At 39.5% G+C, this 22464-nt stretch overlaps 1 protein-coding gene and 1 long non-coding RNA gene across 16 annotated transcripts in view; one reads left to right on the forward strand and one right to left on the reverse strand.

Annotated features, from left to right (window-relative positions):
• Positions 1 to 22464, forward strand: part of GPAM (glycerol-3-phosphate acyltransferase, mitochondrial) — a 59602-nt gene that overhangs the window by 18583 nt on the left and 18555 nt on the right. For 7 of the 15 annotated variants that reach the window (XM_070632459.1, XM_008539585.2, XM_070632433.1 and 4 more), the window contains 7 exons: positions 10689 to 10819; positions 11998 to 12120; positions 14225 to 14298; positions 16558 to 16671; positions 18384 to 18530; positions 19139 to 19235; positions 19848 to 19984. In XM_070632459.1, the coding sequence (XP_070488560.1) occupies positions 10718 to 10819; positions 11998 to 12120; positions 14225 to 14298; positions 16558 to 16671; positions 18384 to 18530; positions 19139 to 19235; positions 19848 to 19984 (794 nt within the window). In that variant the 5' untranslated portion in view covers positions 10689 to 10717. Of the gene's footprint in view, positions 1 to 2228; positions 2806 to 8662; positions 9324 to 9688; positions 9741 to 10688; positions 10820 to 11997; positions 12121 to 14224; positions 14299 to 16557; positions 16672 to 18383; positions 18531 to 19138; positions 19236 to 19847; positions 19985 to 22464 lie in introns of those variants that run through there. The other 8 variants (XM_008539591.2, XM_070632469.1, XM_008539576.2 and 5 more) reach the window with 6 other exon arrangements.
• LOC139085450 (uncharacterized) lies at positions 2709 to 6991 on the reverse strand. Its single transcript, XR_011543746.1, has 3 exons — positions 6906 to 6991; positions 2946 to 3003; positions 2709 to 2847 (listed from the first exon to the last, which is right to left on the reverse strand). It is a non-coding gene; the product is annotated as an uncharacterized lncRNA (long non-coding RNA).

A 22464-nucleotide genomic window follows, 5' to 3' on the forward strand; every position in this document is an offset into this window, starting at 1 on the left:
TACTAACTTTCCTTGTACCCAGATTCTCTGCTGCCAGTTTGCCCCAGGCAGGTCCCTGCCCACTTCTCCTCCTTCCAGGTTGTCCGAGTCCATAGACCTGGACTTCTGTTTTCATTTATCCTTCTCTAATCTTTACCAAGTAATGGGTATGTGAATTCCTCCATGGCACTGATGACACGTCACAATTTTATTTTTAATTTTCCAAACTTCTTACTATGGCTTAAAGAGCCCTGCTTTACCTGGCCCCTCTGGCTTCCCAACCCCTCCCTCTGCCACTTTTCCCCTTTGTCCACTCCAGCCCATACTGGCCCTTGATCAGTTCTCTTGGCCAAGCTCTGTCCTCCCTCTGGGCTTTGGCTGGTATCGTTCCCTCTTCTTGGAAAGGTCTTTTCTGGGCTCCCTTCATGGCCAGGTCCTTCTCACACCCAGCCTCAGTGTAGCTGCTGCTCCCTTAGAGAGGCCCTCCATGACCCCCTTATGTAATGTCACTCACCTTGGATATTCTCTGTGACAGATGCTGTATAGATCTTCATGGCACTCTTCACAATTGGTTGTGATCTTTATGCATTTACTTGTTTATTACTTTCTCCCTACTGTCTGCCTCCCAATGTGCCATAGGCCGTTAGACTACTAATTCTACATGGAGAGGATCTAAGTGTGACATCCTCACCTGTGTATCCTCTGTGCCTAAAAAAGATGCTTGGCACAAAATGGGCTCTCAGTCACTGTGTTATGGATGAATGGATGTTGAATTAATCTTTCTCTAACTGCTCATACCAAGGGTCCCTAGAAGTCCAATGGTGATCATTTTTGGGATTGCCCTGCTCTCCCTCACCCTGGCACTTGCATTGGGCAGAAAGCCTGAAAGCAGAGGCCCTGGCTCGGTTCAGCCTGGTCTCCTTCACCATTGTTCCCTGCCCAGGCCCTGTGTGGTCCCTAAAGCTCCATTCTCTCCACAACACCCTCAGCCACTGGGACCTTCACTGAGCCTCCCAAGACGCTAGACGCACTCTTCACAGTCCTCCCACCTGCACCCTCCTTCTGAAGACTTGCCGCCTCAGATCTGAACCACAATCAGAACCCTAACCCTTAGCCCTGTCTCAGTACCTGGGCCATCCTAGCTTCTATCCCCTTCTCAGACAACCTCTCCTTCTCACACAACCCAGCTTGATTCTACAGGAAAAACAAAGGCCCATTTAAGTTTTGTCTTCTTGGTGACCAACCCCAGTCAATAGTTTCTCATTTTTTGATTCTCTGTAACAAAAAGGCTGTTAATTGTAATTACTCAGCCTCCCTCGAAAGCTTAGGGAATGTCAGGATTTAAAGAGCCTGGCTATTCTCCTGGCAGAAGGAAAAAAGATACCTTTCATTTCTTAAGAATGAACTAACAGTTGGGGGAAAAAACCTGACTTACGAGTTAGTTTCTTAATTACCCTGCTCTGCTAGTTATCCTATCCAGCGCCCCAGTTCTCTAGAACCGGTGCCCTGCCCTGAGGCACAGCTCGTGGCTGGAAGGCTGGAATCCAACCTAGTTCCTGCTGCCCTTCCCTCCTGAGGTGTGTGGGGCGTGGAACCTCCTGGTGTAGCCCATCAGGTAGGAGATGCCAGGAGGGGTCTCCCAGAAGCCTGACTGCCTTTTATTTGGCTTATTTGAAATTTTTAGCTTGATCTACTGATGAAGCAGTTTTCAATTTCAGTCAAGTCCTTATTTTGCCACAGATATGGTGAAAGTGAGTGAGAGGGGTTCCATTCTCTTCTGGCCTACTGGACTTTCTACATGGCTGGCTCTAAGGTCACTTCCATTGCCATCCCCCAGAGTGATTCACTGGCGGGGACTATTTCTCAACTCTCTCTCACTTTTCCCCCCATATGTTGAGTTATTCCAGCAGCCAGAACTGTGCTAAAAATTAAATATGAGTCAGGAATGCATTTGTCTGCAAGTAACTGAAAACAAGATTATGGTAGCTTAAACAGATTCAACAAAATCCAGACGTGTGCGATTGGTGGTGTTGGGTTTGGACATTAAGTTACGGAGAAAATGGGGGGCGGGGGTGAAAAAGCAGCAGTGCCAACTGTGTCTGTTCCCTTTTACTAGGAAAGAAAAGCCTCTCCAGAAATCCTGAATTTTGACTTTCTCTTAGGTCTCATTGCCCAGAAGTGGGTCACGTGACCATCTTGCCTGCAGGGACAGTTAGAATATTAGAGGACAAGATGACAGCAATGAGCTTGGATCCCTTGATTCATTCTTTTCTCAGATCTGGGCAAGAGATAACCCTGAACAAAATCAGGCTTCTGACAGCCAGGATGTGGGAAAGAAGAAATAATGGGTAGGCAGGTGTAGGTACCTGCTCCAACTCAATTAGGCAAATTCTAGAAGCCAAAGGCTAATGAACTTGATGCTGATGTTTTGAAACTTTTTGGAAACAATTGTTAAAAAGGAGTTGTGTAAGTCTCCTAGACTGGAAGCTCTAAAAGAGGAGGCACTGAGCCATCTTGTTCATTGCTGTAACTACAAGAGGTGCATACAGTAGGTGTTTTATGAGTATTTACTGAATAAGTGAGCAAAAGGAATCTGGAGAAAAGTAGATGATGAGAGCAGCGTGGATTCCGTAAGGATAAGTTAGGCCAAACTTACTTTATTTCCTTTATTGATAGAATAATTGTTATCTTTGAGATCGGGGCACGTCATAGATATTTTATCATTAGATTTTGGCAATTCAGTTGACAATCTTCCTCATAGTAGTCTTTCAGAGAAATTCTTCTATACATAAGGGGATCCGTAGCAACTTGAACAAATGTACCCAGGTAAGTTTTGATCAGTGAATCTGGGTCAGTCTGGAGGGAAGCCTGTTGAACAGGGAGTAGTAGGAAGGTGGCAGGAGTTATTAGCAAGAAAATGAGTTTTAGTAAGAGAAAGGCTTAGGTTCAAATCTATTCTCTGCTACCTTCCGTCTGGATGATTTTGGCAACTTCTTTAATTTCTCTGAGCTTCATTTTTCTTTTCTGTAAATTGAAGATTATAACACTTTGCAGAATCATTAGGGGAATGAGTCATGTTAAGACATTTGCAGGTATGCCAATGGGTAGGATGACAAAAAAAAAAAAAGTAAAACTATCTTGAAAGACTGAAAAGCGAAAAATGGACAAAACAAAATATAATGCAATGTGCACACAGATAGACCAGCATCACTTTTACAAATGCAGGATGGGGAAAGCCTGGCTTTTCTGAAGCTTCTTTGCTAGTACAATTGATGGAACCAGCTTTTTACAGAATCTAACCAGACACCCTCTATGGAGGCATGGACTCGAACATCTTGAAATACCACCCTGAAAACAAAAGGCAACTAGTTCGGGTAATGGAAAGGCTGGATTACTGCATATGTAGAATCTGCAGTGATGTTACTTTTCTCATCCCAGATATCAATAATGTGTGTCGTCTTTTTCTTTTTTCCTTATCAATCTGCCTAGAGGCTTATCAATTTTATTGATCTCCACGAACCAACTTTCGGTTTCAATGATTTTCTCTATCATTTTTCTGTTTTCTATTTCATTGAGTTTTGTCCTTTATTATTTCTTGTTTTTTCTTTTTGTTGCTTACTTTGGGTTTAATTTGCTCTTTTTAAGATTGAAGCTGAGATCAAGGATTTGAGACCTTTCTTCTTTTCCAATATAGATGTTTTACTGCTATAAATTTCTCACTAAGTACTGCTTTAGCTACATCCCTCAAATTATGACATATTGTTTTCATCATCATTCAGTTCAAAGTACTTTCTAATTTGCTTTCTTATTTCTCTTTTAAACCGTGTTTTTTTTCTTAGAAGTGTGTTAGTTTCCAAATATTTGGGGATTTTCCAGATTCTTTCAAGTTACTGATTTCTAGTTTCCATGGTCCTCAGAGTATGTATAATGTTGTTTATGATTTGAATCCTTATAAATCTATTGGGACTTGATTTATGGCTCAGAATATGTTCTTTTTTGGTAATTGTTCTATATACACTTGAAAAGAATTGATATCCTCCTGTTGCTGGGTGTAGTGTTCTTTAAGTAGTTAGGCCAAGTTGGTTGATGGTATTGTACAAGCCTTGTATTTCTTTACTGATTTTCTGCCTACTTGCTCTGACAGTTATTGAGAGGGGGGTGTTGAAATTGCTGTTTATAGTTGTGGATTTTTCTATTTCTCCTTGTAATTTTATCAATTTTTGATTGATATATTTGGAAACTCTGTATTAGATGCATCAATGTTTAGAATTGTTTTTCCTTTTGATAGATTGACTCCTTTATCATTATGAAATGATTGTCTTTATTTCTGGTAATATTTTTTGTATTGAAAATTACTTTGATATTAATATAATCACCTATAGTTCTTTTGGTTAACTTTAGCATTATGTATATTGCTTTTCAATCTTTGACTTTTAACTTATTTAGCTTTACATTTAAAGTGCTTTTTTTTTAAGAGGTGGCATATAGTTAGTTCTTGCTTTTTTCTCTAGTCTGACTCTCCTTGCCTTTTAATTGGGGTGATTACTTACATGCTCAGATTTAAATCGACCATCTTGCTCTGTGTTTTCTGTTTATCCTATGTCTTTTTGTTTCCTTTCTCCTCAGTTACTGCTGCCTTTTGGATTCAGTGAGTTTTTTTTTTTTTTTAATGATTCTACTTTATTTTCTTTTTGCTGTCTTAGCTATAGTTCTTTGTTTTGCTTTTATAGTAGTTGCTTTGGGACTTAGCATAAACTTCTTTAACTTGTTACAGTTTACCTTCAAGTATATTAGACTATTTTATTGTTTGTATAAGAATATTACCACAGAAAACTTTCCCCTTTCTAGACATTGTGTTCTTGTTGTCATACATTTTATTTCTACATATGTAATACCCTCCCAAAATATTATTTTTATTTTTGCATTAAGCAATTATCTTTTAAAAGAGTTTCAAAAGGAAGAAAAACTTTTATTTACCTACATATGATTTCTTGAGCTCTTAATTCCTTTGAGTAGATTGATTTCCATCTGATTATATTTTCTTTCTACCTCAAGGACTTTGTTTTAACATTTCTTGTCACAAGTAGTCTGCTGGTGATGAATTCTTTCAGCTTTACATGTCAGATCATGTCTTTATTTTATCTTCTTTTTGAAATATATATATTTGGGGGAGGAAGTCTAGATTGACAATTTTTTCTTTCAGTACTGCTGAAAGATGCTGCTTCACTGTCTTCTTGTTTGCAAATTTCTGATGCAAAGTCTGCTGCCAGTCTTATCTTTTTTTTTTGCTAAGGTAACATCTATTGCCAATCTCCCTCTTTTTTTTTTTTTTCTTTTTGCTGGAGGACGATTAGCCCTGAGTTAACATCTGTGCCAGTCTTCCTCTATTTTGTATGTGGGTCATTGCTACAGCGTGGCTGACAAGTGGTGTAAGTCTGCATCTGGGATCCGAACCCATGAACCTGGGCTGCTGAAGTGAGGCATGCTGAACTAAACCACTACTCCATCTTTGTTACTCTGCACACTAACGTCCTCTTTTTCTCTGATTGATTTTAAGATTTTCACTTTATCACTGGTTTTAAGCAATGTAACTGTGCTGTTCCTTGGTAAAGTTTCTTTCATGTTTCTACTTACAGTTGGTTGAGCTTTTGGGATTTGTGAATTTCTAGTTTTTATCAAATTTGGAAAGTTTTCAGCCAATATTTCTTCAAATATTTTTTTCTGTCCTCTCTGACCCCTCCTGACTCTCATGTTTCTCCTTTCCTTCAGGGACTTCAATTGCATGAATATTAAGGTCATCGATACTCTGTCCATTTTCATTCTCAGTCTTTCTATTCCCTCTGTTTCATTTTGGATAGTTTCTATTGCAATATTTTCAGTTTCTTTAACCTACTTTTTTAGTAATGTTTAATCCAATGTTAGTCCCATACAAGTGGGGTTTGTGTGTGTTAAAAACCTCAGACAATGGTTTTATAATCTCTGGATGTTTGGTTTGGGTCTGTTTAAGGATTTTCCATGTCTCTACTTAATATGTTCAATCTGTCTTCTATTTTCTTGAATATATACAATGCAGTTATAATTGTTTTTTAATATCCTTCTTTACTAATTCTATCATTTTGCAACTTTCAATTGATTGATTTTTCTCCTTATTATGAGTCATTCTTTCCTCCTTTTTTGCATGCCTGATAATTTTTGATTGGATGCTAGAAATTGTGAATTTCACTGTGGGTGATGGATATTTTTGATTTCCTATAAGTATTCTTGTGCTTTGTTTTGGGACACTTGTTCTTAGAAACAGTTTGATCCTTTTGGGGCTGGCTTTTAAGACTTGTTAGGTAGGACCAGAGCAGCATTTACTCTAGAGTTAATTTTACCCCACTACTGAGGCAAGACCTTTTGAGGCATGAATTATGAGGTTTTCCAGTCTGGGTGCCAGGATCAGACCCTACTACTGGTCCAGTATGATCACTCTGCACTTCCACTCTGTCTTATATTTTCCACTCTGGCTTGCGGAAACAGGAACAGTTCCCTGCTCTGTAAAAGCTTTGGTGTTTGTTCTCTCTGTGTAGGTAGTTCTTTCCCTGGGGTTGGGTGGCATTCTCTCACTGTGCTAATCAGCTGAAGACTGGAGCAAGACCTTCTGCAGGTCTCCAGAGCTCCCTCTTTCTCCACATAGGTCTCTCTTCTCCAGTTCTCTACTCCTGGCTCAAGCTGCTTTGGCCTTCCTGGTCTCCCAGTTCTGTCTCCTCAACTCAAGGAGTCTGCCTAGCTCCTCCTGGATTCCCCCTCTCTGCACTGCATCCTGGCAACCCTCTTTAGGCAGTAAGCTCAGGCAATCATAGCGCTCATTTCGTTTGTTTCCTCTCCCTTATGGACCACTGTCCTGCACTACTGTCTGTTTTATATATTTTGCCTGTTTTACTTACTTTTAGTTGTCTTAGCAGCAGAGTAAATTCAGTCCTTGTTGCTCTATCTCGGCTGGCTAGACTTGATTATCACAAATTATTGTGATTCTGTTGATAACATAGATTGCCAAGGGTGTCACTTGTTTCCAAAACAATTCCCATTAAGTAACCTGAAACAACTCACATTGCAATCCTCATTTCCATGTAAGTACACTAAACTCTTGTGCAATGGGTGTTACAGAAGAGTTGCCCAATAAGTGAACTTTACTAAGACAATCTAAATTTTCCCTCTGGCTTACATTTTAATTCCTGTGATGTTCTCTTCATTTCTCATTACTTTCTCTTCAGCAGTGACTTCAAACCCTGTGACTTCATTTTCTCTCCTCTTTCTTTTTCTTTATTCTTTTTGGTGACAGACCAGTAATCTGTTCACAAAATTTCATGTTTTGGGATTAGAATTCATTTTATTCTAGTCATCGTAGGCCTTGAGTACTTAGGTGTGTCTTGGAGCTAAGGTATGTGTGGGCTTGAATAAAGACAGGGTCTTTGACTTCAAGGTTTTAAAATATGAATACCTACTCCTGTTTCGGATTGTTTTAAAAGAGGGACACGCTTGCATTTTGGGATGGATTTATAACAGAAGTAGAAAGTTCAAGGAAAGGAGTTCTTGTTTCACTTCTTGTTCCTCAGCTTCAACAAGTATGTACTGAGTACTCACTATAACAAAGCGTAGTGGTGTTGCTTAGGAGACGGAGGCATGTCACTGACATCCACAACGAGTTTATAATCTTGTGGATCAATCTGACGCAAATTGATAAAGACCCAAGGTGCGGTACCACAGTAAACCTGTGAGATTTCACATGGGGGTGTGATTATTGAGGGCTGGAGAGATTTGGGAAGGCTTGGAGACCTAGTTCAGGAAGGAACTGTAGAATTTAGGAGAGAATGGCACGAGGAATTGGGAGTACAAGTGCCCATCTCTTGGCTAGGGACAATCTGAGAGGCTGAAGTAAGGGGCTCCTGCTGGAGAATAAATAGTGGGAAAAGCAGAGACCTACCTGTGGAGGCCTTATGTGCCAGGCTCAGGCATTTGGACTGCGGGGAGCTCTCGATGGTTTTTGATGGGTGGACATGGACGAAGATTTGTTTGGAAGAGAGAGTTATGGTTAATGGGCGCAGAGACAAGGACTGGTGGTAGAGGTGTGAGGACAGGGGCTATGTCTTAATCATCCTTGTATTCCCAGCTGCCTAGTTGCTTAAGTACATGCAAAAGGTCATCTTTTTCCTTTTAAATTGCTAATGCTCTTGATAATCACTGGCCTTGTCAATGGCATAACAAATATTGTGAAAGAAACTCTTTGTGTCCAGTGTTACTTTGTTTGAAGGGCTAAAGGTAGGTAAATTTGGATTCGGACTCTTTCAAGCCTTATTTGTTTCTCTTTTAATTCCTCATTTTCTTCCTTTAAAAAAAGGCACTCAGCCACTGTTAACAGAAATTACACAACAGGGCCATTCCCAGCCCCCGCCTCCCCCATCCCTAATAAGTTCTGTCGTCTTACAACCCTCACAAAAGACAGACCACACATATACACATAAACCCAGACAGCCCGAGAGCACACTCCCAAAAGACCCTGGTGGAGATACAAACGTCCAGATGAGCAGAGTTCACACAATGCAGACGGGTACACGTACACACAGACATACACACTCATGTGACTCAGCGCCTGAGCAGAAAAACCATTCGTGTAGGCACTCACACACCACACTTGCCCACACAGACACACAGCCGTTCGCTATGCTACTCTCAGATGGGCGTGCAACGTGCACCGCCACGAGGCTCCCGGAGCGCGGCGCCGCCCCCTTCCCGGCGCCAGGCTGGCTTGCTTGCAGCTGTCGCGTCACTCGCCAGTTGCGTCATCAGGGCGCGACGTTGCAGCAGGCGCCGCAGAGACTTGAAGTGCCGGCAGCTGCGGCATCGGCGGCCGCTGGAGCCGGCGGAGCAGCCGCGAGGGCGGGAACGGCTCCGGGAGGCTGCTCGGCCAGAGCTGGCACGGGTGCGCCGCCGCGCTCTCCGCTGGACCCCGCGCCACTCCTGCCAGGTGCCAGCGAGGTCCGTGTCTGCCTGACCCCAGTTCCCCGTGAGAGATGGGCCCCGCTCGTGCCGGGGTCCAGGTCGGGATTGTTCTCTCCCCGGGAGACCGGGCTGCGGCGTGGGTTCCCCTGCGAGGAGGGAAGTCCCTATGGACTCTGTACCCTCTGCACCTGAAGGGGAAGTGGGGGCATGGGCTTTGGCGTGGAGGCAGCAGGGGTGCTCTGAGAGCAGCTGGTGCTGCGGACAGTGCGATGACAGATGACCTTTCATTGGACTGAGCGCTCACTGTGTGTCAGACACTGTGCTAGGCGCTTTATAATAACGTATTCCTCCCAGCAACCTAGAAGGTAAGATCTGTCATACTATGCCCACTTTCCAAATGGGGAAACCAAGGCATGGAAGTTAACCAACTTGTCCCAAGTCGCACACACGGTAAGCAGTGGGGGATTTCAACTCCGGTGTGTTTGGCGTCAGAGCTGGCCCTCCCGCTTCTGTCCCTTTTAGAACCCACAGTTGGCTCCCCTCAGCCCATAATCTGGCGCCTCCAGAGTTCGTTTTTACTTCTTGACCTTGGATAGACTCTGCGGGGAGGGAGGAGCAGGCGTGGACCTCCTGTTGGCACAAGACTCTTTCTCCCCCTCCTTCCCCCCTCATCACTGGGGCCAGCCACGGAGTTCATTTTCTCAGGCTCCCTCTGTTGTAGCCGCATTCTGCACCTGAAACTGATAGCTGAGTTTTCTAACACCGAAGAGATTTCATGCCAGGTGCATTGCTTGACTATTCTCTCCCCTCGCCTATGATGTTAGATTGTTACAGAGTTAAATTGTTAAGGAGTATATAGTTATGCTGAGGTTAACAGTTGCCATAGCAAACCCACGTGGGGATTATGAAGAAATCAGAATATGCCCTCCAAAGAATACTGTTAACCTGGATGTGACCTTTTAAGGTTTTAAAGGACTAATTGAAGGCCAGCTGAGAAATAGCCAAAAGCTAAAATAATTTGGGAATTATATTAGACATTTTTTATATTTTAGGTTAACGTCTATCCATTTTCTTTAGCAGTTCACTGTTAGTGAACATTTTCCCTTAGGGTAGGAAAAGGCTTTAAAAGGCTGAAAACTCATAAATCAGATATTTCGAGACAGTGTGGTCTTGTTTTAGAGCTTTGTAGATGTGTTAAAAGTGCAAATATTTAAGGCATCACAAGAAAATTAAGAGCTTAATTCAGTTTAAGCGGGAAACTTTGAGGTGTCCTCTGTGCCTTTACCCATTTTACATTGCATAATATGTATAACCCAAAATTCCCAGCATGTAATTTTTAAAAATTGTCTACTTGTGTGCATACATGTAACATATTTAATTAAACACATACCTTCATCCTCCCAAGAACTATTCAATTATTAACACAAATGAAATTCTTTGTCATGTGCCTGAAATGAGCTATTATTTACTCTTACAAATTCACAGCTGTTTTGTTCAGAAAGTCTGAAAATACAAATGTTGATTTTTTTTTTTTTTTTTAAATCAGGATGGCCTGAGTTCATATAAATACATCAGTCTGTTTTCACGCTTTGACTAAACATGGTGGAAGTCTGCTAGTAGTTCATTTGGCAGCCTGTTATGGGGCAAAATAATGCAGAAGTCAGAGTTCTGAGTTCTGGTATTTACTCTCTGGATTCCTCATTAACATGAGCGGTATATATTTTTTATAGCACATGATTTAGGAGTTACGCTTTGTGACATGGATGAATCTGCACTGACCCTTGGCACAATAGATGTTTCTTATCTGCCAAATTCATCAGAATACAGTGTTGGTCGATGTAAGCATGCAAGCGAGGAATGGGTAAGTTTAAGATACTACTGGTTAAAAGCATTCAACCTAAAGATGTTCATTTCAATGTTGTTTATGAAGGTGGAAACGCTGGAAGCAACATAATATCAAATAGAGGTTAATAGCTACAGAAACTGCCTCCAGCTGTTAGAAGGTATGTTTATGAAATCTAATATTTAAAAATTCTTACAGTATTATGTTAACTGGGAAGAAAAAATTGGGTAGGAAATTTGAGTACGGTGATTATGTTAAAAAGCAAAACACTTTTGCATGGGAAAAAAATACCTACTAACAGTTGTTTTGGTTGGTGTAGTTCTAAAGAGATTTATTTTTCTATCTATTTTCCATAATTATATTTAATAAGCATGAATTTGTAATAGAGAAACTTTATTTCCTATTTATAATTTTTTAAATAAATTTTCATATGAATCCCAATCCAAAGGGCATGCATTTTCTTGCATTGTTTTCCCTATTTCAGCATAACATGGCATGTTTTAAATATTTCTTGAACACTTTCTGCTTTAAATGAAAAATGATGTTGGAATTTTGGTGATTTTTTTGCTTTTTTTTGAGAATGTTATATCAGTGGGGTTTGAGCAACTGATGAACTCAAAGTTAAGAGAAAAATATTTGGAACAGAAGAGTGGAGTTTGACCCTGATTGGACAGTACGCTATAATTTAGATTCCAACCTTCAAACCCTCTTGTTAAGATAAAGGAATTTTGTATGTTTACCTTGACTTTCCTTTAAAGTGTTTTAAGCTGTATTATAACAACTTGCTTACTGTGTAAGGCCTTTGTAACTCCTGTGGGACTGTATGATTTAAGAAGGAGTAAGATTAACTGTTAGCATAGGGATCCAGGAGTCTGATTTTATTGCTCTCACAACTGTCAGAAGGCTGTTTGACCTTATAGTTTTTAAACCTTTGAATGCTGCTTTGACCATGCAGCAGTCACTGCTGGCTGTTACTATTCTTATTGCTAAACTTTTACTTATGTTCCAAGCTTTGTTCCAAGTGTTGATCATGGAAAGAGTACCTTGAACAGAATTTGCTGTGAGAAACACACACTACCAAAACAAAAATGGTCATAAGTTTCTCTTCTATCTGAAATGTATGAATTTTACAGAGCAAGTGGACAAGTATAATTCTCTTACCATTCACACACTATTTTTTCCTTAATATTTATTAGAGTGAATGTGGTTTCAGACCTACTCTCTTCAGATCTGCAACCTTAAAATGGAAAGAAAGCCTAATGGGCCGGAAAAGGCCATTTGTCGGAAGATGTTGTTATTCCTGTACTCCCCAGAGCTGGGTAAGAATGTCTCTGTTTGGTAAACTTTAATAAACAGAGTGAAATATGTGACATGGATTTCCAACTTTGCGTGAATTTTTTATTGTGTTGTCTTAGTAGACTTAATTCATTTCTAGAATTGAGACTCATGTTTATAAACCAAATATTCCAAGTAGAGATGTTGACTCAGTTTTTCTTTCCACTCATTTATTCAGTAAATATTGGTCCAATAGTTGATGCTAAGTGATGTTTTGGTTCTTTAGTAGTTTTAGTATGACTTTAGGAGGAGAGTAGATGTTAGTTTCAGTTAACTCTTCTGAAGAGTTGGTGGGAACCTTCACGTAACTTCTAGATGTTGAACTTCAGCACTGTGGCTTTGCTCTGCGCTTCCTTTTACTAAGTTTCTGTTTCAGGGGGTGCTGGGGGAGGGTGTCTGTTGACTCCGATAGTGAAGAGTGGTCACTAAAAGGTTTGGATGAAGGCCTAAGAAAGAGTGTATATGGGTTTGTTGTTTGTGTTTTGGTGAAAAAACACAAGCCACGCAAAATCTTCCACGTTACAGTGTAGTATTTGGGAAGAGTGGGTTGGATGAGAGGTGTGCTTCTGATGGCCGTCTGCCAGGGGGATAAGTTGGCACAGGAACGTGGAATCTAATGAGGCTGTGTTTTAAGGCAATAGGGTTACCTATTATAACGTACACTTGCATGTTAAGCTCTCTCTGGGCTGTGCCAGTTATTAGGACATAGAAATTCTGCCATTTAAGTGCCTGTCATTTATAGAGATTGCTTTTAACCTGTGTGCATAGCTAACTGCACTGCGTGAATTTTCTACTCAGAGTTGATTTGGCGAGAAGTAGAATTCTGAGTCTGGTATAAAGGAATTTACTAACTTCAGAGAGATTTGAGTAGGACACAAGCAGTTTATGTTAAATACTCAGGGCTGCTCAAGAATGTCTTGAGGTAAATATTGTTCCTTTTGAATCACAAGCACCTTGTTGGAAGAATTTGGTAGAATTGAAGGATCATCGGAATTTCTAGTCTAGGAGTAAGGCCAGTTCAGATTAACAGGCCAGTAGAAATAAAGATTTAAATAGAAGATCATGTGGCTTTTCCTTTTGGAGCTGACATCTCATCTAATTCTAATTTTGAATGTTTAGAAGAGCAAAACATTACCTTAACTCTAATGTGTTCTTAAGTCAGGAGAGAGTATAGGAAATTATTTGGTGGTGATGGTTTGGAGTGGGGATAGGTGAGTAATATAACAGATAAATGTTTTTTGCTTAAGTACCTGATAGAGCTGGATTTGATCTTAAAATTCTTCCATGGCATGATTATTTAAAATAATTTTTGACGATATTTTTATAGTAAGTTTTTGATATTTGCCACTCTTACTCTGAAATCCTCTTTTCCTTTTCTCTAAAGAGATTTCTGTTAAATATTTTATATCTTTTGTTGAAGGTATGTTATGCCATCTCCAAATTTATTTGTGGAAAGTTTACCTTTTTGCCCACATTGATAAAGCTGTAGACTTTCCCTTTTTAGCAGAGCTATTTCTGGATTGTCTTTTAAGGTTTCCTGTAAAGAGGGTGACCTTTAGCCATACTTTTTCTCATTAAGTGGGACAGTCGTTTTAGAATAGAAAGACCATACTCTTTGGAGCAAAATGTAGGGTTGAGTGTGAAACCTCTGTCAGCCTCAATTTTCCTTTCTGTGAAATGGGGATAGTAAGTCTTATGTGACAGGATTACTGGGGGATTTAGTAATCTAACAGTAACTACGCGGTACTTAGCATGATTTTTTTTTGTATTTTTGGAACACTGAAGTCTCCAGTATTCTTGTCAATGACTTAAGCTTTCTGTATCTTCAACTTGTTTGGGTTGGAGGTGGGGAGTAAGGCAGAAGAGAGAGGCATTGCAAGGTGTTAAGGACTAATTTTGAGTTTGTGACCATCTTTGAAGGCTAAAAAGTATTTTTCAATAAAACGTAATTTGTCTTCATCACTTAGATTTTTGAAGCAATGCATAACTTTATGCTTGAAGTATAAAAGTCATCAAGAACTAGTAATGTGAGCTCTTCACCAGCAATCCAGTGTATATCTATGTCTACGTTTATTTTGTTTTATGTAGGATAAATTTTTCAACTCCAGTATCCCGTCTTTGGGTTTGCGGAATGTTATTTATATCAATGAAACTCACACAAGGTAAAAAGAAATTTCTTATATTTCTAATATACCTCGAAAGAAAAACTCCATAATAATCAATTAACATACTTTAAAATGAATCTCTTTATGTTTTTGAGTTAATAGAATATGAACTTCTGACACAAGAGGCTTTCTCTAAAAATTGGAAGCAGTGTAGCCACCTGAGAGACCTGCTACTATTTCTGCCAGGATAATTATATAATAGATATTTTCATGAGAGTGTAGGTATCACTTAGAGCTTTCTCTAACTTATTCATATATTGACTTTGCATCTGAAGTGTGCCAAAGTGTGATAAAGATCTGTCTGAGAAGAGGTATAGATTTGAATGTCTTCTGATCTATTATGGTTATTTTATATTTTAAAAAAAGTATAGCCTGTTGAAATCTACCTAATCTATAGAGTTTTAGAAAATATTTTCCTCTATTGAGCAAATGTTCTTTGATTTATTATTAGCGTAAGAGTTTTCTTAGAATTCTTACTTCCAAATTCCAGGCATATGGGATGGGCTATTAGGCCCCAGAGTGAGAGAAAAGAGGCTTTGTTTTATGTGAATCTAGGCTAGGGAATGAGAAGGAGGCTGGGAAGGTCGTGTGAATGTCTGTGAGGCGAGAGAGTAACGGCAGCCGAAAATGCGAACAGTCCTTGTGATTCTAAGAGTAAATGCCTGGAATAGGAAAGCGGTAGGCTCAGGTGATGATAAATATGTGAAATTCTAGGAAAAATTGACCCGAGAAGTCAAATACTTACTTTTGAAGCCTTGTTGATGTTACTGCTTATATTTTGATGATGAGATCATAAACAAGCATGATAATACTTGTGTATATATTAAAGTTTTTTTTTAATAGAACTAAAGTCAAAGAACATATTTTTTTCCCATTTCCATGCTTCCCTTCTCTCTCTCTCAAAGGAAGGAAGAGAAATTCTGGTCCACTGATTTTTTTTTTTTTACCCCCCTTGGTTGACATGATTAAGATCCTAAGAAAAGGGGTCTCATAGAGTCTCTTTTTCTTTATGTGAGTAGACATTTTTTTGTATAAAGTCAAAAGGTTCATTTGTTGCTTTCAATTGGAGGCAGTTAGGAAAAAAAAGCATATGCTCTATTGACTAGGCGATATGAAACTAGTCAATGTAATACACTGTGCAGTTGAGTTGGCTGTTTAGATCTTCCATGTGTTACAGGAAGCAAAGCCTAAACATTTTTGCACCTGCATGCCCACACACATACAGCTTTCAGTCAATTGCAAAAGGATTTCTTGGAAAACTTGGGCTTTGTGCATTCTAATAATAATTCTGAAAATGTTCACTCAAGGAAGAATTTAGAATTAAACGTATTGGGCCAAGTTTGCAGAGAATTGAGACAGACAAAGGAAATGAGGTAGATGTCAGGAAGGAGAGATGAAGGAACAAGTGATTCATAAATAGTTCTCCCTCACATTACTTTTCCTCAATTGAGGGCTTTTTGGAATTAGTGAATTTATATTTGAAATCTTCTGTCCATATGAATGTTATGGAGGAAACAATAATGAGGCGTTATGTAATCATTACAAATCAGTGCATGTTGAAGTTTTGTAGCATTCTTCTTCTGAGGTCCTGTCCCCAACCCCCCCATCCAAACAACACATAGACACTGACACTGATGGGAATATGTCCTATCCCTTAGAGATGTTGAATGTGTACAAAAAAAAAAAAAATTTCTGGTTTCGTGAGCCCATGGTACACATATTCAAGTGATACTCTAGTTATTGTTACTTCTGTCAACTGATCAGCCTTGTCAATTTGAGAGTCAGTGATTACCTTAGAAGAATTACTATAATAAAGAAAATTAGCCCTTCATGGTAGGAAAAGACTTCCAAATTATCTTTTTGTAGCCCATAGCTATAGTTAAAAGCTATATAGCTTGTATATATAGCATTCAACATATTTACTTTTTTGTGGTATTAATAACGTTAAGTTGGTTTTATTTCTTTTGTTTTTATATTTAGGTTATTATTTGGCAAAGTAACATTATTCAAGAATTAGTATGCATATTCCAAGTTTAAATTTTAGGTGAGAGTAGATGAAAGAAATTAAGAGTGAAATTGTCTGCATAGCATCCTGAACTACTAAGGAGAATTTGCTATAAGAGAACTCCAAATCTCAGGAGTAGATGAAATGAAGCTTCACTTCATTTTTACAGGAGGGAAACCACTGTATAATTTAAGCAACCTGTTTTAGCTGTTCCCAGAGTACTTCTCTGCTAAGTCATTTTCACGTTGCAGGCACCGAGGATGGCTGGCAAGACGTCTTTCTTACGTGCTGTTTGTTCAAGAGCGAGATGTCCATAGAGGCATGTTTGCCACCAATGTGACTGAAAATGTACTAAACAGCAGTAGGTAAGGGGAGGGGGTTCTGCTGTAAAGGGGAGAGGCAAGGGTGGCTGCTAGGAGTGGGAGTGGGAAGAAATTTCCTTTATTAACCTTTAGTTTCTCTGGGAATCTGTCTCGAGGTATTTGCATTTCTAAACGTTAAATGTTAGCTTCCAAAGGAAACCAGGGAAAAGCAGGAAAACAGATGATTTTGGTGAGCATTGCCAAGTGGGAATAGCAGTCTTGTTTCATGCATTAACAATTGAATGGGTTTCTAATACATGAAAGGCAAGTTGGAGTTCAGAGATGCACATATTTCCAGAGTTCTCTGTGAAGTTTTCTGTAGTATGGATGTTTGGGACATCACATTTCCTATTTTATAGCCAAAAGAGAAGCAAGTTTGATATTTCTGTCAAACAATTAATGAGTATCTAGGCACAAATTCTTGTACTAGAAAGTCATCAGTAGAAATTTTGAGTGAATAAGATACTGTCCTTGCTCTTAGAAGAGCTTGCTCACGAATGGGAGAGACTGGTTGGAACTCGGGTGGAGTGGGGAAATATGAAGTGGATCATTCTGAAGTTTAGGCATTGGAATTTGGGAATTTGGGTGAATGTTGGTCTCTGTTCCACCTCATTGGTGTGGCCCATGTTAGACATCCATCTGGATTTGGGGGGCCGGAGACCAGGTGGACTGAAAGATGCTTAGAAATGCAGTCCCTCTGGGATGATTGTTAAGACCTGAACAGGGTGTCACATAGTAGGTACTCAAGAAATATTTGTTGAATGAACCAGTGAATGGTTGATAAAGAAGATGTAATAACCATGTTAATTACTTGTGAAAACCTTCCTGGCCAGATTGAAATAAATGCTATTCAGAGTCCATCAGTGTCCTGTGGAATTGACCTTTTGTTATTAATGAATTATGGGCTACGCGTAGTTGTGCTGTACACTAGTCTAAAATCAGTGGCAGCAATGAGAGAAAGCACAATTGTTTGAAACTCCCTTAGATTATTACATTTTCTATTTTCTAGGTAAAAACCTTCAAGTATGTTTCATTCCATCCAGATATTTTGACTTGTAACTAGGATGTTAAAAGTGATTTGAGGCAGTTTAAGCTTGTGTATTCTTCCTATGTCACATGGAAAATTTACAAAACTGGATCAAATCTTCCCTTTTACCTCACTGCTTATTGCTCTGTGCCACTCTAATATTGAGCTATGCCTTTCGTAAGTTACTGGTTTGATTTGGAAAACACTTGTAAATATTTATCTTTGATCTTTCCTGGAGACTTCTACAGAGTTCCACTAAGAGAGAGACAATATAAATGAATAATAAATTAGATCTTCAAAAGAAAAATCACACATTACTTTGGCAGTGGCTTTTTGGATACCTCTGACTTTTATGCCCTTTTCTTCCTTCTGCTAGAGTGCAACTTTGTATCCCTCACGGCATAACTGGAACATTCAAATTCACGTTGTTACCCAGTGAATTTGAATTAAATTCTTAACTCTACCTTCCAGATTCCTCAGGGATTTGTTGATTTAGGAATATAATATTCTTAATATTTAATAGACAGCCAAAGAAAGCACTTCTAACTTGAACTTATTCTCTCATGTTATCACATATTGAAGAGAAGGTACATTTTGTTTGGTCATTTATAGCTAGGTTTAGAAAATACTGAATACAGATTGTAGCATAGAACCTGTTACATTGTCTGTCTTTCCATTTTCAAATCAGAGTACAAGAGGCAATTGCAGAAGTGGCTGCTGAATTAAACCCTGATGGTTCTGCACAGCAGCAATCAAAAGCCATCAGTAAAGTGAAGAAGAAAGCCAAAAAGATCCTTCAAGAAATGGTTGCCACTGTCTCCCCGACAATGATCAGGTATTAAAAGGCAAGGCAAAAGGTTTCAGGGAGAGCCATCCTGTTCTGAGCACACAGGACTGAACCATTGTACTTTCCTCAGCAAATGCTCTTGGTCCAAAAGATGCTTTATGTATTTGGATGTTAAACCCAACTCCTCTTTATATTCTTACTCCGCTTCCATGGGCAGTGGCAATGTGGTGGGCTTTAAGCTGCCCTCATCTCTGCTAACTGATGGCAGCCATTGTTTCCCTGCTGACGTCTACTCTCTAGACTAGTCACGAGCAGGGTGCACAGACTCATGTCTTAAAGGGAGTGGTTTGTGTGCAACAGAGGGATCCCTCTGCTCACCTAAATCTTTGTTTGGTGATTTGCTTCTGAAATATAAAGTGTGCAATTAGAGTGAAACGTAAGACTTTAGTACGTAATAAGCAAATACTTCCATAAATAGTATATATGTAAAGTCAGCTCTTTAATTCCACAATTCAGATAAACCCATACAAACACATGCACATATGTGAAGCCATTTACAGTTGCTCTTAGCTGGTAGGTTCTGAAATTTAAATAGACAAAAGTCAACTATATTTATATAAATATATGTATACACATTAGAATTTTTTTACTTTCAGACTGACTGGATGGGTGCTGCTAAAACTGTTCAACAGCTTCTTCTGGAATATTCAAATTCACAAAGGTCAACTTGAGATGGTTAAAGCTGCAGCTGAGGCAAGAATTATGTGAATCTGTCGTTTTGTTTTCTCCATGTTTGTAGAGTGATTTTGGAAATGTTCTCTTGTATACTGTTGTGCTTTCCAACCCATTTGGAAGATTTCCCCCATGTGAGGTAGCTACAGGAGCTGTGTATTTGGGGAGGAGCAGTGGGGTAAGGGAGGACCTCCCAGCAATCTGGAGGACCCCCTTTTGTAAGTTACCTTGCAACTACTCTGAAAATCAGGTAGAACAATCTCTATTTTATAAATGAGGAAATAAAGGCACAGAGAGATTAAGAAATTGTCCCAAGTCATGGCTAATAAGTGACTTGCCCAGGATTTCAAACCAAACCAAGCTTGACTCCAAAACCTATGCTCTTACGTGATCAGGCTGCCTCTCAGAAGATATATAGAGTCAGCTTGAACTCGTGATTGCCTCTTCTCTTTCTCTGATTCTTTGTTGTTGTTTTTAGCTGTTAAATTGAAAGAAGTTCATATTACTGGAAAATGTTTTAAAAGAATGAGTCACTGATTAGCCTGTGTTTGAGTGACTAACCAAATGTGAAGTTGGGAAGTGTGACTGAGCTTTACATTTGAATTTTAAATTTGGCGTTTTTCCCTTTACTAGATGAATTTGCCACTTATATTTCTACCAGTTCATAGATCACATATTGACTATCTACTGCTCACTTTCATTCTCTTCTGCTATAACATCAAAGCACCATACATTGCTTCAGGCAATAATCTCAACCTCCCTATCTTCAGGTAAGATCAACTTTTGAAATTTAAGTTAAGAAAAAGATTATATTTTGACTTTTGTGTTTTTCATTGTGCCTTTTGATACATATTATACATGTTATTGTAAAGATGACGTTAGCTTTTTTACTTTTATTATAGAAGTAATGCATGCTTATTGTGGAAAATATGGAAAGTACAAAAAAACATTAAAAGACTATTACCATTGAACTGTGAACTGTGAATAACCTTTATGGGCAGTATTTATCAAGTAGATAGGCAATTAGAAAAACAAGATAGTAAATTGCTGTATCAGTCTTGGCAGTGGGGAGCTGGGGTGGTGGTGATGCTGTAAAGAAAGAAAGAATTGTACCTTTTACTTTGGCCTCATAGTTTAGTAGAGTTAGGAACATGTAATAATTATAATATAATGTCAAAGGTGTATCTCGTTGCTTTTTAGCAGAACGCAGTGCATGCCATTCAGAGGAAATAGAACGTGAAAAGGCAGAGAGGTTCAGCAGCACGGTCTGGTTGGGAACTGCAGATGGGTCAGCAGGATTAGGACGTAGGGTGCATTGGGAAGGGGCAGAGGCTGCAGGTGGGGACTGCACAGGTGGTGAGGGCTAGATCAAACAATTTCTAAGCCAAGAGTTTAGAGTGTATCTTGTACTTGAGAAATGGCATGTTCAGATTTGCCTTTTGAATAGTCATTCTGGTTGAGGGAGTTGGAACAATTCTGCCTCTGTTGTGATAGTTCAGGCAGAAGATAATGAAAGCTTAAATTAAAAGTGTAGTAGTGTTCTTGGAGAGGAGGGCATCGATTTGAAAAATATTTAGTAAGTTGAATTTACAAGACCAGTTCCTAGTCCAGATGTGGGGCTCAACAGAGTAGGGGAGAGGAGGGAGGAAGACTTCCAGGTGTTTACCACCCGGGAACTGGGTGGATAATGGGGCTGATCACCAGTTGGGGAATTGATGAGGAGTAGGTTTAGTTGGTTTGGGGAAATTGAAGTTTTAAACTTGAAAACACAAAGCATCTCTGAGGTCAGCTCTGTGAGCAGCAGAGAGTAAGAGGAGGGTGAATTTGGAGAATGACTGGGAAGGAAGTGGGTGGGCAGGTTGTGCAGGTAGGGCCTCACAGGGTGGCAGTCAGCCTCACAGTCCAAGGAGCACCTCCCTAATTCCTTGGCGCAGAGTTCTGTGGCTAACCTGACTCATGTGAACAGCTGAAGAGAAGCCATTCATTCATGCAGTCACTTGATACTTACCCAGCTGTGCTTTAGACAAGAGTGAACAAGAAACATAGTCCTTGCCTTCAAATAGCTCATAATCTATTGGGGGAAAGTAGACAAACAGCTAGCTATGATACAGTGTGATATGACCCTACAGGGCAGACGTGCTTTTCCAGGGACTAGAATATCTTCTGTTTACTCTCCTGCGCACCTCTTCCCAGTATTGTGGAACCTGGGAAGCTGAATTAGAAAGTCATCAGAGTGGGCTCTGCTTTGGCAGCCTGGGTTCAGTTCCAGGTGTGGAATCACACAACTTGTCTGTCAGTAGCCATGCTGTGGTGCCAGCTTACATAGAAGAACCAGAAGAACTTAAAACTATATATAACTATGTACTGGGGCTTTGTGGGGGTGAGGGAGAAGGAAGAAAAAAAGGAGGGAGATTGGCAAGATGTTAGGGTAAATCTTCCTCTGCAAAAAAAAAAAGTCATCAGAAAGTTGCTGGTAGGCGTAGACTTAGAGCAAAGAGGACTGTTCCATCTGGGCTCTCAAGAAGTCTTGCCCCATAATAGTTTGCCTCTCGTAATCTGAATGACTCATGTACTCATTCCCTCCAGGTTCTCAACTTGGATCTCTTGAAAGTGTTTAATAAACACTGATAATTTCTCATAATCCACCTTTCCTTTTCATGAACTCTATGCCAGTCATTGCTCACTTGTCCTTCTTTCAGACGTGACAGACTGTCGATAAGCTGGACTATTTATTTGCAGTTTTCTTTTCTACACCTTCACAAATCACTTTTCAGGATGGGTTACTTTTGTGGGCGGTTCATCTCATTCATTATGAGCTTATGCTGCAGAGTTTTACTCTCAAAGATTGATATTAAGCTCTGGGGACATCTTGCTGTTGCCTCCTTATACTGACTATAGAAGATAGTGAAAATATGTTAATATTTATATCAATATCACTATTTGAAAAGAATAGGAGGAGGTTCTGAGTTTGGAAAGGTTGACTTAAGTATTAGAAAATTTAAACTTCATGTCAGAATCCATGAGTATTATAGAAAGAGACATGGAGGTGTGAAAAGATTTGTTTTATTCCTATGTATGTATAAATGAAGCAGATGTTTGTTGCATGGTTTGGAAAGATGGTTATGCTTGGTTTCAGTTTGATAGACTTATCCTTGCCTCACAGAGACACTATAGCAATACTTATTTCAGAAAATTTCTCCAAAGGAGCTTTTGTAGCATTACATTCATTTTGTAGTAAATGTGCTGTAGG

This window comes from Equus przewalskii, chromosome 1 (genome assembly GCF_037783145.1).
Source record: "Equus przewalskii isolate Varuska chromosome 1, EquPr2, whole genome shotgun sequence".
NCBI lineage: Eukaryota > Metazoa > Chordata > Mammalia > Perissodactyla > Equidae > Equus > Equus przewalskii.